Here is a 13,085-nt window from a genome sequence, read left to right on the forward strand (position 1 = left end):
ACACACCTATTACGTCACTGCAGACGTCCCATCATAGCATGTTGGTATATCGCTACACTGGGCTCCATTTTGCATCATCCTGTTGATCCAGATCCAACACATGAGCCCACCATCACCCCATCACCAATCTACACATGCAGACTGATGAATGGCTCGTCTGTGGGGGAGCCTATGATATTCTTCCAGGTTGGACAGTACGTGTTTGTTGCTGCCTTCTATAACCAGGCCAGCAGAGCCAACAGAACAATCCCTTTTGCTGTGGTTCAAAGTAAGTCTAATGGTGGACTGGTGAATAGCATGCATGCTCCCATTGTTCTATCTCTGTCCATGTACACAAACACCTGTCCTGTCGTGTTGCTTCTGTTATGGTGTCTCACACACACACGTACTCACACACATGCACACACACTCACACACTCACACACTCGCTCTCAGATCCATCTAAAGTAGTGGTTGCGTCGACATCAACTCTGATAGCCATCTTAGGAATTCTGATTGCCGTGGTTATATTGCTGATCATCATGGGTCTCTACATTCCCTACCGCAAGTACAAGACCAAGTTTACAGAGACTGCTAACTTTAAGTTTGTTGACTTGACTGAGAGCAGTCAGTGGGATAGAGCAAAGATGAAGGTGCGGGAGTTTGCAGATAAATTTAATAGAGATCGTAGATCTAGTAAAGTTGGACTAGTTAACGAACAGAATGAATCAACAAGACTAACAAACTTTCCATTTGAGAGTAGCTCTACATGTAACTCTACTGGGGTCATTTGATGACCATTACCAATATTCATTGTGTGTCTTGTGTGCAGTCTGTTTCAATTTGTGTGAGTGTATGCTAGTGGAATGTAACTTTTATCTGTAACCCTTGACCTTTACAAGTGACTTGGTGTGTGATGTCGATCCACAATTTCATAGCTATTTATTTCTCTTCCACGATAGCTAATCACAAGCAAGCGTTTTGTGTACATTCCCAGGGTTTCATGCAGGATTTTTTCTTTAGGGGGGACTCGAACGGCGGTGCTTTCCCCCCCCCCCCAAAACGTACAGCGACATATATAGAATGTAAGGGATAGTGGATAGAGCCCAAAGGGTCCTAAAACAATGGGCTATGTCGATTGGCATCTAGCGGGGTCTGGGGGCATGCTCCCCCAGAAAATTTTGAGATTTTAGATGCTCGGAGATGCAATCTGGTGCACTCTGGGGTTATCTTAATTAAATTTTCTCAGAATTTAGGGGGGGGGGGAATCCCAGGGCACCCCCCTCTAAATGAAACACTGATTCCTGCTATCCCAAAGGCTAGTGCTAACAGCAATCACACGTAGCAAAAGTGATGTTATAGACAACTTGCTGTTACATACATGTGACATTGTGTATCACAAATGGGGTAATTCAAAAGAGTGCTTGAATAGCAATAACTCACAGAGACAAATGTGTATGCTCACAATAGCCCTATGATGTTCGACTATTCAAAAGTAGCATTGGAATTCTGTCTAAGTGATAGAGTACCAGATGATGGCTAGCTTACAGGATACAGTAGAGTGGAGGTATGTGCCAACACGTGGGCGGTCCATTCACGCACACTTCCAGAGGCAGATGGCTGTGTTACCACCAAAGAACATGTATAGTAGGTTCTTGACTTCATGAGTGATCTCGAATCCAAATCCCATCCCTACCACGACATGCCACGCTGGACCAAACTTCTTATCCATTGTATCTTTGATCATCTTGGCAGCAGCCTTCATCGACGGTGGTGAGAGTTGTACAATGTCATGTGTGTTGGTTTCATGATACCATTATAATCAGCGCAATGTTGTGTATGCGTACAATTATTGAACATAGACTAAGTCTTACACTTCACACAAGGAGGTGTCATAAAGTAATCCCCCCATGCGCACACACACACACACACACACGCACACACACACACACACACACACACACACACACACACACAAACCATACAATGCCAATTAAACAGAATTTTTTTCTATATATCACGTAATACCGTATAGCCGGAAAATTTGGCGGGGATTTAAGTTTGGCGGTTTGGCGGTCTAGCTCACAACCGCCAAATTAAAGTCCGCCAATATTTTATACTTGCATATATACGTGTGGCGATCCTTACCGAACTGCCAAATTAAAAACCCGCCAATATTTCTACAATGGCGACTAGGGGCCAAACCGCCAAAGTTAAATACTGCCAATATTTCCGGCTATACGATAGAAAATTTTTCACCGGTACAAACTTTCGTGTAAATACCACCAGAGACTCTTAACAGTTCCTTTGAGACAAGCATGCACACGTGTAAGGCGGTAACAACAGGGCTGCTAACCATTAGCGGTATTTAGTTTTGTGGTAGCTAGTCATTGTAGCTGATCCACGAAAGTTTGCACCATGTGAAATTTCTCGCTGTACGGTATATTAAACATGAATGGAGATAAATTTCGGGGCTCCTAAGATAGTACTGGAGGGGTGGGGGGGGGAGGCATGCTTCCATATACATCCCCAGGTGGTGATGCTTCGACGCAACACTGATACAGTCATGTATACTGTCTCTCCCTTCCCTTGACAAAAAAAAATTCTGCGTCAAACGAAAGACAACCTCTTAAAAAGGTCAAATGTGTATTGCTGTTCCCAGTTGTGTGTTGTTCAGAGTACGGTGCCTGGTATTGTATACACATACCTCATTACTGGCTGAATGTTTCTCACAGGCTGTGACACAAAGCTCCATGGCCTCCACCCTCATCTCTTCATTCATATCTGAATGCTGCACAATGATGCAACTACCGTAATTTGGATACCTTCAGAGCGGATAGTCAATTAAAACATATATATACAGTATGCAAAAACAGGTGTGTACAAGTATTTGGAAGAGTACGTCACTCGTATTTGGTGGTATTGTGCTTATGCTTTGTTATGGTGATGTCACTCTAAGTAGTGGATACCAGGCAGGTATATACATGATCTCCGACAAATAATGTGATCAACTGTCAACTTGAACTGTGGCTATATGCAAACCTACAGCACGGTACTGCACGCACTTGCTAAGTTTACACAACTGCAGTTTAGTTGATTATGCGACCATTTCACAGCCCACTAATGACAATGATTGTGGTACAGGGTCGTCTGTCCGTCCAAATTTTATGTTAGTATGTACTCACTCTAATTAGGGGGTAATTGTGAAGTCTTCTGTTGGAAAAGCCAGTATCACTGCTCTCCGTTGCTGTAGCTTCATTTTGCTTCTCTTCATCACCCATCGTGTTCTAATAGCACTACGGTTTGTGGTGCTCATTAATTAGAACGAGTCTTGCACTGCGTGATCCTTTAGTCGGGTAGATCTCTCTCTCCAGCACTTCGACAGTAGAAAGTAGGGCAAGTCAGCGGAGATTTACTATGCTTAAAATATACCACTAGTGTGTACACAGGGCTCAGATCTTTTGCTCGATATTTTGTTGCTTAGCAACTTGCAGTTCAGCTCAGCCCACTAGCATAATTATGCAGTACAGTAGCTAAGTAGCTAGGTCCGCCCACGTGGGTGTGGCTCCTCAAAATGGCGAGCTCAGCACCAAACATCAGTCTGCAAGCTCCTCCAGATGCGGAGTTTAATGGTTTGTGTAAACTTTTTACCGTGTATCACCTTGAAGAAATATCCACGCAGAGGTTGAAGACAAAGAGGTCTCCTTATCTCCAGAGGAGCTTGCTAAAAGACAAGAATGGGAGAGGTTAGAGTGCATGTTGGTGTCAGGTCTACTTGCAAATAGTTATTGCAAGCCTTGCACTTCAACTATGTCATGAATGCTGAAGCAAGATTGGTCACAGTTTGACTTGTGATTAAGAGATTTACATCAATATACTGCAGAGAACAAGAGGTTCTGAAAGCACAGCTGGTACAGGAAGATGGTGAGGATGTGCTGAGTTGGCAGAATGGAGAGAATCTCTTTCATGGCCTCCACCACATTGCTGGTGTGGACATATCATTCTCTAAAGATAAACCTAACAGCGCCTGTGCCATGCTAACAGTTCTCACTTTCCCTGACCTTGAGGTAGGCAACAGCAGTGTGACTTTACTTTGGGCACAGATGTAGAATATATCCTTGAGTTTGAATATACATATCACAGTCTAGCATTACAAGTATGAAGCAGTTGGCTTCTGAAAGTGATTATACTGGGTAGTGGGCACAATAATCATTGTACCTCGCATGTGCAAGCAGGAGTAAAGTAATCAGTTTCATTATTATGTCTGTCGACTGCTGCGAAATGAAAATCGCCACTCTGGGAGATCTAGGCATCCGAGAGACTCCTAAGTCACCTGATAATGATCTGTCTGAATCGGCAAAAAATGGTCTTAAATTCCTTTTTTTTGAAATGCTTGGTAATATCCGTGAATCATACAAATTGTACATTTCTAGTTCTATTGGCCACTAGCGCTTTTATCAACCACAACCAACATCGACTGCCATGCGCACTTTAAATGTGTCTGCTCAATCTCAGCGAATAAAATTATGTTAGGTGGAAGATGCCATAAGACTATATCAACACCAGGAAAAATAACCAACATTCTTTCACTTTGAAAGGCTTGGTTAATGAATCATGCATTTCTATTGTCCTCTTGTATCAAGCCACAAGCATGTTGCTACAAGTGTCTAACACGTACAGAGCCTTCTTTTGTTCTTCCTGTAAACAAGTGTAGCCCAGTAAGGCAGCAGTCTCATCAAATGTAATAATTAATGTGCTCAAAGCTATCGAGCTTTCCGAGTCTTCAGCCATTGAACATGAGTGTGTTGTTTTACTGCAAGTTCAATGTTGGATGGATCAACATACAGATGATGGACGTTCCCTCGCGGGGCCGGGGTACGGGTATGTGCGCTCAAATTATACATCAGAGCAAGCATGATCATAGTGTATCAATCTGTGCCCCCACCCCCCACCCCCACAAAAGAAACGTTATATCAGACTGTGTATATACATGTGTATGTACTTAAAAGAATTTCCCAAGGAGATCAGTGCTATTGCGCTAAACTCAGCATTGAGAAAGGGTCTAGCTGATGAAGACAATGCAAGGTACAATTGTATTTTCTTGGATTAAGTGGAGGTGGGCAATTGAATAGTGTCAGAACTGTGGGGCAAGGGGGTGCATATCTTTATCCCATGTGCACATACATTGTACAAGGGGAAAAGTGATTGGTTTGTATGTTAATTGGTTATGTCGTCACTCTTGTTACCTCCGAAATTGCCAGTTTTGAAGAATTTAGCATATCTAACTGGCTTCAAAAATTCTTTGAAGTGATTGGTACTGACTACGAGCTCTTTGTATCGTGCACATCTTTTGGCAACTCCTATCAATCACACCCTTTATTAAATCCTATTATTACAATTACCCATCCATTATCTAGTACCTGTGCAATAGTACTTATGCACTCTTGTCATTGCTTTTGATTGTGAGTAGCACTGCTAACGTAGAGGCTGAGGCCAGTGTGGCCACATGTCACAGTTGGAATATGGCTACTCGTTTTTGCTCACTTTGGGTGTACGTAGTCCATCCATGCTAATTGGTAGTTATACCACAGCCGTCAAAGGCATTGTGTCACAATGTAAGAGCTGTTTTAATAAATTAAAGTTGCATGTGACACAAGTCTACCGCACCCACTTGATTGAAAAATGACCCTAGCTCTCTTTTCAATCAACGTCTGTTATTCAAGGTTCACCAGTGTGATAAAAACTTATGGCGAAGCTCAAAAAAACAACGGTTATAGCTAGTCTCGCTAGCCAGACTCTTCCCTGAGAAGGACGCTGAGACCAAGGAAGCACCGGGTAGCCTCAAGGATGACATTGTTCGAAGGAGCCTCAACCATCGATAACCGTGGGACATCCGTAGTGTTTACGGTTCTCCGTATAACGGGTCCAAGTATAGTAGCAATCAGCAGCAATCGCCGCTTATAATATCGTGACACAATGCCTTTAACTTCTTCCCACTGTCTAAGCTACACAAGAACCACCAAGTGGTGCCTTCGACCTCTGTATGCAATGCAGTACAATTTCTATCCCTCGAGGATAAAGTACATTGTTGAGCTTGGAAATGTTGGACATGCTCCTAGATCCTTGTGAAGAGCTTGGGTTGTAGCCTCGTCCCCAGGCCACTCCCTTAGAAACTGGGAGTGGCCTGGGGACGAGGCTACTTGGATTGCACACCACGACACACAATTGTGTGTGCTATACATGTACTTTACAGCTGCATTGATTGTTTATATCATCAGGTGGTTCACACAAGTTCGAAAGAGGTCACCATGAAGGAGCCATACATTCCTGGATTCTTGGCATTTCGTGAAGTAAATTTCTTACTGGACAGACTAGCGGCCGTCAAAACTGAATACCCACAGTTCCTCCCACAGGTAGGCAAATGTACAGTGGAGCCTCCTATAATGGACCCTCCCACCAGAGGGCAACCTCTATGTAAAGGACACTGGCTACGGCACCGATTTGAATTACTCTAGTGCTTACGATAGCGATTCGAACCTCCCACCAGAGGACAGTCTCCAAATAAAGGACAAAATGTCCGCTCCCAAAGTGTCCTTTATTTGGAGGCTCCACTGTATTAGAATAATCTGCAATGCTTGTTGTCATTTCACAGGCTATACTCGTGGATGGTAATGGAGTCCTTCATCCTAGAGGTAATGTCAGAATCGCTGGCAGTTTCGGACACAACAACGTCAAAAGTTGATGGACTATAATGTGCCATTTCTGAGGCCTGTGGGTGTTGGGTTGGTGCATGGACATTCATGTATGTAGTCGGTCCTGCTTACAACCAGAAAGATTGTATTTTTAGGGGCTTGTCCAAATTCCTTATGGAAAAATTAGCATCATTATGACGTTAGGGGGGAGTGGGTCTATGTCCGTGACGTTTGCAACAAAGGACTAGGATGAGCACATGTAGAAACAAACACCCAGCCCAATATCTGTGAGAGGGGGGGTAAAATGTTAACGTCATAATGACGTTACTTTTTCCACTAGGAATTTGGACAAGCCCCCTTAATGCACAAATATTAACATTAGTTATCCCTCCACCGCAACCCATGTATCATAGATTGAATTTTGACACGGATGGTACTTTTTTATGAGTTCAGATTTACTATTAATTACACTGACTTGAATTATGATTATAGGGTTTGGTCTTGCTAGCCACCTTGGAGTGCTCGCTGGGATCCCATGTGTTGGAGTTGGAAAGAACCTTTACCATGTTGATGGGCTGAAAAAAGGGCCCCTCCACAAGGAAAATGTGTGTCATGTACATATCCGTAGTGGAGGGAAATAACTTATCGATTGACATTTTACACCCGATTTTAGATTGCGGCGAACTTGCACAAAAAAGGAGACTATTTTGATCTAGTAGGGGACTCAAGCCGCGTGTGGGGTGTGGTGAGTGCCTACTGTGAATGTTTTTATCATGGATTAGAACTCGTCTCATGGAAATGAGTCTTAAGACTCGTAGGACTCAAGATCAAAGCTTCACAGCAGGGGTAGTTTTTAACACCTTCTTTATCATAACTGGGCTATTCCCTGCATGACAGTCAATCAATCGCCTCGTATCACGGATGTCTTTTTATAAAAACATACAGGTTAGCATGTTACACTTGCATTGAAAAGCATTTAGCTGACACACATTGTCACGTACTCGTGCATAATCTACATTGTTTCTACAATCATTGTTGCACACATCCACCAGGCCCTTCGTACTTCCGACGATGCACCTAACCCTGTGTACATTTCCGTGGGGCACAAAATCTCCCTGAAAACTGCTCGTCAGCTGGTCATAGCATGCTCAATAAAACGAGTGCCAGAACCAATACGACAGGCAAGTGTGCCATATCTCTACTATATGCCATAACATGTACATGTAGGGAGAGTTCCCATGGGACAAAAGAGCTTTTTAACCTACCAACCCTAGCTCTCAAGGCTAGGCACCTACATGTAGGTGGCTCTGCCTTTTGCTGAATTAGGATAGTTTAGCTTTAGCAAGTACATCGGAATTTCCCTAGGTTACTAGATGAAGGTGTAACTATACTCAAACTTTTCATGTACGTGTACCATCAATATCTGTCCATCTCTCCAGGCTGATATTCAGTCAAGAGAATTGATAAGGACTCAGAAATCATGACAGTGTATGGTCAGAACTTTGACATTAATTGTGTACAGAAGTATGCACAGAATACATGTAAATACATTGACAGGCATATTAATTTCTTTACTATTTTCCATGTCTTTGTTTGATGACCTTTTCTTTTCTCTTTTTCATGTGTTTTGGTATTTTGTTCTTCCTCTTTTCCCGTTTCTCTTCCTTGACTGCTTGCTTATGAGCTCTCTTCATCTCAGCCATTTCTGGATCTGTTCAAGAGCATAAACCCACCGGTTGTTAACTAACAAAAAAATTCTAGACGTGTCTAACACGTACCAAGGGTTCATAGTCTGTGTATACAAGCCCTTGGTAGTGCAAACTCAGTATCATTATACTAATCTTACTGTTGTCCGTCAGTCAGGAAAGTATCACTGGAAGCCATTTGACCCCTGTCAAAAAACTAGCTTTCTTTGCATCTCTGAGCTTTAATGTTACAGAAGCAGTCGATCGAAAGAGCTAGCAATGGCACAAGGCAAGCATTAGAGTAAGCGGTTGTGAAGCGGCGGTAGGCCAAAGTTAGATCGACATGTAAGGCGTGGTGACAGCGAAAGGGAAGAATTTGTAAGTCGAGGTTGTCCATGAATGCTGTACGGGTGTAAGCAATTCTATCCCAAGCGTTTACTTTTGGTAGTCTTACGGCGTCTTTGTGAACGAAGCTGCAAGATGGCTTACGAGCTTACTTGGCTATAGCTGATTAAAACGAGTGAGGGGAGGAGCCTGGATGTGCACTACGCATGCGTAATATTGTAGACTACAATGCTATCGTGCACTGCAACCTTTGGCAGTACATAGTCCAGTGCAGCATACTCGGGCAGTTTGATCTGGATTTATATTGATCTAGCGTGTGTTGTTTATTCATTGGCATTAATTGGTCTATACAGCTACAATCAAGGAGTGAGCGAGCTAAGCGAGCTGTAAGATTATAATCATACACATTAACGAGTTCAAGATTATACTTCAAACTTTATATCCCGGTTGCATGCTAGTCAAAACACACGGTGCCAGGCTCTCTTGGGAGGGAAAGAAGAGAGCCTGGTAACCACTGTGCTGCATGCCACATGCGCCAAATACAAAGATGCGAACAATGTAATATATAATACTGCGGGTGTACCTCGAATACCATGTTTTGTTGGTAAGGCTTGGCACATGCGCATGCAGTGGTTACCAGGCTCTCCTCTCCCCCTCCCCCAAGAGAGGATGGGGACAAGGCTAACAGTGCTGTGGTCAACCGCAGGTGGTGTGGTACGAGAGGGAATGTTATATTTTAAGCATACATGCTTTTGTATTAGTGCTGACAAATGTGTGATTTTCATGCACACAAAATAAAGCACTAGCTGTCATGCAAAAACCTCAGTGCGGCTTGTTTTGTTCACGTGCTTTGCACCATGTTTTGCTGGGTGATGGAGGAGGAACATTCTTTCACTTAGCGAATTCAGCAACAGGAAGCAAAATTGTAAATCAAGACGACGCTAAAATCTCTTCTCAAGCTATATAGACCCTTTGTCGTCCGATGACCTTTACCCACTCTATCCATACGTGGCTAGAGCAGGTAAAGGTCGTCAGATGAAAAAGTGGTCAGAATTGCGGGACAGACTTGAACAAATTGTCAAACTGTAGAAAAATTGGCACGTAGTTGTTCTTTGAAAAGCATTGTGCTTTTCTCGAACAGACTTACAACAGTGTTAGTTTGTACACAAACAAGTGTTTAGAAATGGTCGTCAAGTGACAGAAAAAAAGTCTGTGGTGTACTACATAATATTGTGTTGTGCTGCTCGTCTCTCTAGAATAATCTCAATGCCATAGTATGCTCAGCTCAGAGCACAGGGAGTATTTATTTGCTCATTGTCTATGACACCTGCACACACTCACATACACAACCCTGATTATTTTTTTGGCACTAGCTTTCTTGTGCACGTGTATGACGTAGTCCTCCACCAGACTCAATACACGTCATGCATGTCACCCAATGTAAGCCATACACTCTGACTGTACGTACAATGTACCTCCTTTGTCTTTTCCTTTTGGGTGCACATACTGGGTCTTTGGATGTCTCACTGATTCACTGTCACTACCACTAGCTTCTTCATCTGATTCAGATCTAGAGCTGTCATCTTTGATGGAAGAGTCACTCCCTGGCTCTGCAAGAATCATAACGAGTATGGGCATTGAGTGACTGTACATTGTACACAAACATGACTGTGCACACGAGAACAAGCCACGTAGAGGAATAAGTAAACTCAGAGGTTTAGGTTAAGAGTAGACATGTACTCGGAGAATGACACGAAACCCTCAGCAATATTGACTATGAATCAGACATGTACTATTCTATCACACAACAACTTTACTAATACATGTTTTATCACCCCACCATGAGATTCGATGCATGCTTACATGCATGAACGTGCACACTGAGGACTACCATATTATTTCTCACCATCCTCTGTCTTTTGTAAGAGTTGAGGTCGAGTCTGAGGTCCGCTCAAGTCTGGCTTGAGTCCGGTGATGGTAGGGTAAAGAATGTCCCCTCCTCTTCCCTCTTGCATGTCAATGAAGTCTTTCTCATACGTAGCTACTTCATTGAGAGTTCTTGGTATGAAGACCTTCTGAAACACGGCTTCAGAGATTTCTTCTTCCACTGTTCTCTCTCCAACAGGCCTTGACTGGGCAAGAGCTTGGGCCTCCTCCAAATACTCTTCCATGTTCTCTTCAGTGACATTTATGTCCGTAACGAAATCGAAGAGTTCCTTCACTGTCATGACACAAACTTCACTCTTTCTAAAGAACTCCGTCATATTCGAGCAGTCCTTTCGAAGGAACTCCAATGCCTGGGGGTGGTTGTGCTCCACGGCTTGCGACACGTCAATGACACACAGGTGACCTTCGTGAAGGAGGATGTTGTATTCACTCAAATCGGCGTGAACAAGCTTGCACCTGTGATAGAGCTTCCACATCACCAACACACATTCCAAGTAGAGCTCTCTTGCCCTGCTCTCTGACAGCTGAATGTCCTTGAGCTTAGGAGAGGGCCAGCCATCTTTGCCCATAAACTGCATGACCAGTACATGACTACGTAAGAGTACAGGTTTTGGGCACAGTACACCACTCGTGTAGAGCCGATTCAGATTACGCATCTCCTTCTCTGCCCACAGACGGACCATCTTGCGGGGATTGTGCCTGGAGTAGCCGTGTCTAAAGCGAAACTCGCCAGTCACATATTTGTCCCGATCTTTGAAGACCAGGATGGACGTCTTGTAGACTTTGACGGCACAGTCCATGTCTGGACTGGTAGCAAAGTACACGTTAGCCTCCTTGCCTGTGCTGACGCAGCCATTTATCTCAGTGATGAGACCACGGCTAAGTAGTTTGAAGAGAATCATGCGTGTACGAGGGTCTAGCACCTGCTCCACGGTGGCACGGTCGGCCTTGTCCTTGGTGCGATAGCGAGCGCTCTCTTTAGAGATCTCCAGCAAGCTGTGTGTAGCAGATGAAGGGACATGGCGATCTTCAATCAGTCCCAAGTTGATCTTGTTCTCGAATCGCTACAGCACACAAGGTTATAAACAATGAGTAAGAGAGCGAGGATATACATGTATGATGTTGTTTATGTAGCAGATATTTCATGTACATTTGTAATATTCTAACTGTGCATGTATTGAGGTCTACTGGTAAACAAAGGAGACATTGCTTATATCATAATGTTATATTACTACGATCATTGCCATTATGGGACCAACTTGATCGTCAGGGTAATATAGCACGTAAAAATTCATCATTAATTCTCACACTCTAGGGGCCACCCAATGATTAACTTCAACCATTGCCAGCCAAGCATTTTGCACTTTAATTTAACTACCAGTATTTACTGTCGCCAGTCTGTGATGGCTGTAATCTGTCCCAACTAAGTTGGTAGGGAGCATGGAGGATTTACTATGGGACAACTGTTGACATGCTATTCTGGCCGCAGTAATCTTCCTCAACTATCGGGTGCCGATAAGGGGATGGGATCGAGACTGGGTAGGCTCTATTGACAAAAATCATTAGGGTGCTTACCTGGGAGTGGGTGCTTTGCATTCGACTATTAATAAAGCAAAACATTTACATAGGCACTTGGGAGTGGAAGCTAGCCCGGGACACTACGGTATGTTGCATTTGATCAATGTACCCATACTATATAATTTCTACATGCTTACAATCTCATGTTGAGCAGCCATCTTCTTGACTAGAGCAGAGAACCACACGAATATCATATAAATCATGCACATTCACACTAAAGCGCATGCACATTAGGAGGCACCCCCGAGGCGGGGTTTAATCTATGGTACAAGCAAGGACTACCTGAATAGATTTAGGCAGTTGCAGGACCGAGTTTGATATGTTAGTGGTGGGTCCCTTCTTGGTTCCTTGTCCTGATAGAAGACCGCCACCTCCACGAGCAGCGTTTAGCTTCTTGGTAAAATCCCTGGTCTCGTCCTCAAAGTCGGCACAGATGTCTTCGTCGTCATACCACCCTTCCTCTTCCGACTCCTCGGAGTCACTTTCATCACTCTGTCCACGGTATGGAGCCTTTCCACCGTCTTTCCCAGTCGACTCGCTTCTCACAGGAGCATCAGCGTCCTCAAACTGTCCTTGGACTTCACGGTCGCTTGCTACTGTGCTCATGTTGTAGCAGATACCACGTGTTGCGATGAAAACTGCACCGTCAGCAAACCTGAAGGCCACGCCCACATCCACCCCCTTTACGTTAGTTGTACATGTATTATACTGAATTCAGGCATTGGTTAGTCTCGCCAGCCAGACCCTTCACAATAAGTCAGTGGGTTCATATTTGTGCCTGGAAACAACTTCAAACAAGACAATAATTTCACAATGTAACTACCGACAACACCTTATTCTAGAGAAACGTAGGAAAGGA

General features: G+C 43.7%; 2 protein-coding genes across 2 annotated transcripts; one reads left to right on the plus strand and one right to left on the minus strand.

Moving 5' to 3' along the window:
• Positions 1-3,553: 3,553 nt before the first annotated feature.
• On the plus strand, positions 3,554-8,155 carry LOC146445791 (endonuclease V-like). Its single transcript, XM_085102937.1, has 8 exons — positions 3,554-3,678; positions 3,863-4,046; positions 6,258-6,392; positions 6,632-6,671; positions 7,164-7,276; positions 7,345-7,416; positions 7,724-7,852; positions 8,111-8,155. Exons 1-8 carry the CDS (start codon positions 3,554-3,556, stop codon positions 8,153-8,155), a joined length of 843 nt encoding a protein of 280 aa, XP_084959063.1.
• Positions 8,156-8,245: 90 nt separating this feature from the next.
• LOC146445792 (serine/threonine-protein kinase RIO1-like) lies at positions 8,246-12,832 on the minus strand. The gene is made up of 4 exons (XM_085102939.1): positions 12,509-12,832; positions 10,608-11,712; positions 10,177-10,311; positions 8,246-8,382 (listed from the first exon to the last, which is right to left on the minus strand). Exons 1-4 carry the CDS (start codon positions 12,830-12,832, stop codon positions 8,246-8,248), a joined length of 1,701 nt encoding a protein of 566 aa, XP_084959065.1.
• Positions 12,833-13,085: the final 253 nt, after the last annotated feature.

Source organism: Pavona decussata, unplaced genomic scaffold, assembly GCF_977016875.1.
Source record: "Pavona decussata unplaced genomic scaffold, jaPavDecu1.1 SCAFFOLD_3824, whole genome shotgun sequence".
NCBI classification, from domain to species: Eukaryota; Metazoa; Cnidaria; class Anthozoa; order Scleractinia; family Agariciidae; genus Pavona; species Pavona decussata.